Source organism: Eimeria mitis, genomic scaffold (genome assembly GCF_000499745.2).
Source record: "Eimeria mitis Houghton genomic scaffold, Emh_scaff2143, whole genome shotgun sequence".
NCBI classification, from domain to species: Eukaryota; Apicomplexa; class Conoidasida; order Eucoccidiorida; family Eimeriidae; genus Eimeria; species Eimeria mitis.
In genome coordinates this window covers 6,106-8,317 of record NW_013570467.1, presented here as the reverse complement: position 1 = coordinate 8,317, position 2,212 = coordinate 6,106, and the positions used below count along the sequence as shown (strand labels likewise).

The 2,212-nt window shown below is 61.1% G+C and overlaps 1 protein-coding gene across 1 annotated transcript in view; it reads left to right on the top strand.

The window, feature by feature from the left end:
• Window positions 1–222: 222 nt before the first annotated feature.
• Window positions 223–2,212, top strand: part of EMH_0049280 (vacuolar sorting protein 9 domain-containing protein, putative) — a gene marked incomplete at both ends in the record, with an annotated part of 4,936 nt that continues 2,946 nt past the window's right edge. Inside the window, one exon of the mRNA XM_013496509.1 lies at window positions 223–2,184. Within this exon, the coding sequence (XP_013351963.1) occupies window positions 223–2,184 (1,962 nt within the window). The remainder of the gene's footprint in view (window positions 2,185–2,212) is intronic.

The following is a 2,212-nucleotide window of genomic DNA, read 5'->3' as shown; positions in this document are numbered from 1 at the left end:
GGTGTACAGGCAGCTTCCGTTGACGGTTTTTCTTTGCTCTTTGTGGAATTCTCTTCATTTTTATTGTCCTTCTGTCCTTTATATTTCTTTTTGCCTCTTCTTCCTCCTTGAGACGAAGAGGCCGCCCCCTTTTTCTGCTGCTTTCTCCCCCCCCGCCTCCTGACACAGCAGCAATTCAAGTCTCCAGCGAAAGCCGCCATCGCCTCAGGCGCCACAGCGGCCATGTGGGCGTCTCAGGCTGTCAACGGCGCCTCCTCGGCTCCTCGCGCAGCGTTCAATGAGGCCCCGGGGGGTTCTGCTGCTGCAGCAGCAGCAGCAGCTGCTGCTGCTGCTGCAGCTGCTGCGGTCACAGCATCGCCTTCACCTGCGCGTGACAGGCCGGGGGGGCCCTCTCCTCTAGAAACTCTCCTCTCCTTCGATACGAAGGAAACACTCCGTCAGCCTTCTGCGCCCCCCGCCCCCTTCTCTGCTGCTGCTGCTGGCCGAGCCAATGGGGGGGCCCCTGTGTATGGGGGGGCCCCAGCAGCCTCCCCCTTCTCAAGCGGAGCTGCTGCTGCTCCTGCTGCAGCAGCTGCTCTCTCGGGTGGCCCTTGGCTTTCTTCTCCCGATGCTGCTGCTGCATCTCCTCTTTCTCCTGCAGCTGCAGCAGCTGCTGCTGCTGCAGCAGCACAGACACCGCAGCAAAAGCAGCTCAGCAGCAGGGGGCCCCCTTGGGCAGACCCAGAGGCGCTCTGGGCTGATGCTTCCTCTTCTAGGGGGCCCCCTGGGGCCCTCAACGGAGAGGCACAAGCAGCAGATAACTACCCTGCATCTCACCTTGAACAGACAGACAGGGACTTGCAGCAGCAGCAGCAGCAGCAGCAGCAGCAGCAGCAGCAACCGCAGCAGCAGCAGCAGCAGCGGAGCGCCCTCGCTGCATGGGAGGCGGAAGGCCTTTCCGGAGATCATAGCGAGCAGCAGCAGCCAAATCAGCAGCATGAACAGCAGCAGCAGCAGCAGCAGCAACAGCAGCAGCAGCAGCAGCAGTTGGATCAGTTTGATGGCTGGGGCGACTGGAGCTCTCCACCGCAGCAGCAGCAGCAGCAGCTGCTGCTGCAGCAGCAGCAGCAGCAGCAGTGCCCTGTACCCCCGCCCCCTTCTCTGGGTTCCTCTGAGGCAGAAGCACGAAGCGCTGCTGCTTCAGAACTGCACGAGACACAGCAGCAGCAGCAGCAGCAACAGCAGCAGCTGCTGCAGCAGCAGCTGCAGCAGCGGCTCTTCAAACTGCAACAGCTAGAAGAAGAGCCCATAGGAAACGCGCAGCAATCTGCTGCAGCAGCAGATGAACTGCAGCCCCCTCAGCAGCAGCAAGAGCAGCAGCAGCAGCAGCAATATCAGCAGCAGCAGCAGCAGCAGCAGCAGCAGCAGCAGCAGCAGCAGCAGCAGCAAACCATAGAGAAGTGGGGTGGGTTCCAGCAGCAAGATGCGAGCAATGACAGTTCGCCTGCTGCTGCTTCCAGCCCGCTGCAGCAACCTTCTGCAGCAACTTCTGAACAGCAGCAGCAGCAGCAGCAGCAACAGCAAGAGGAGGAGCAGGAGAAGCAGCAACAGGAGGAGGAAGAGCAGCAGCAGCAGCAGCAGCAGCAGCAGGATAGTGTTGCTTCGATAGCAGCAGCAGCAGCTCCATCACCTCGTGCTGCTGTTTGGGGGCTCTCCCCTCTCGGGGGTCCTTTGGAGCCCGCAGCAGCAGCAGCAGCAACAGCAGCAACAGCAGCAGCAACAGCAGCAATAACAGCAGCAGCAGCAGCAGCAGAGGAGGAAACAGCTCAAAGCCCCGCAGCTATTTCTCCTTGGGAGCGATTTTCAGATAATGCTGAACCCGCTGGGGGCCCCCAGGGGCCCCTGGGGACCCCCATAGAGGCACCTGCTGCTGCAGCTGCTGCTCCTGCTGCACCTGCTGCAGCTCCTGCTGCAGCTCCTGCTGCAGCTCCTGCTGCTGCATCATCTCCTACTGCTGCATCATCTCCTGCTGCTGCATCATCTCCCGCTGCAGCAGCAGAAGCTGCAGCAGCGGCAGAAGCAGAAGCAGCAGCAGAAGCTGCAGCAGCAGCAGAAGCTGCAGCAGCAGCAGAAGCTGCTGGTTTGGATTTGGTGGCAGCAGATTCGCAGCAGAAGGAAGCAACGCGAGATGAGGAGGCACAGGAGGTGCGTAGACACTGCGCTGCAGCAGCAA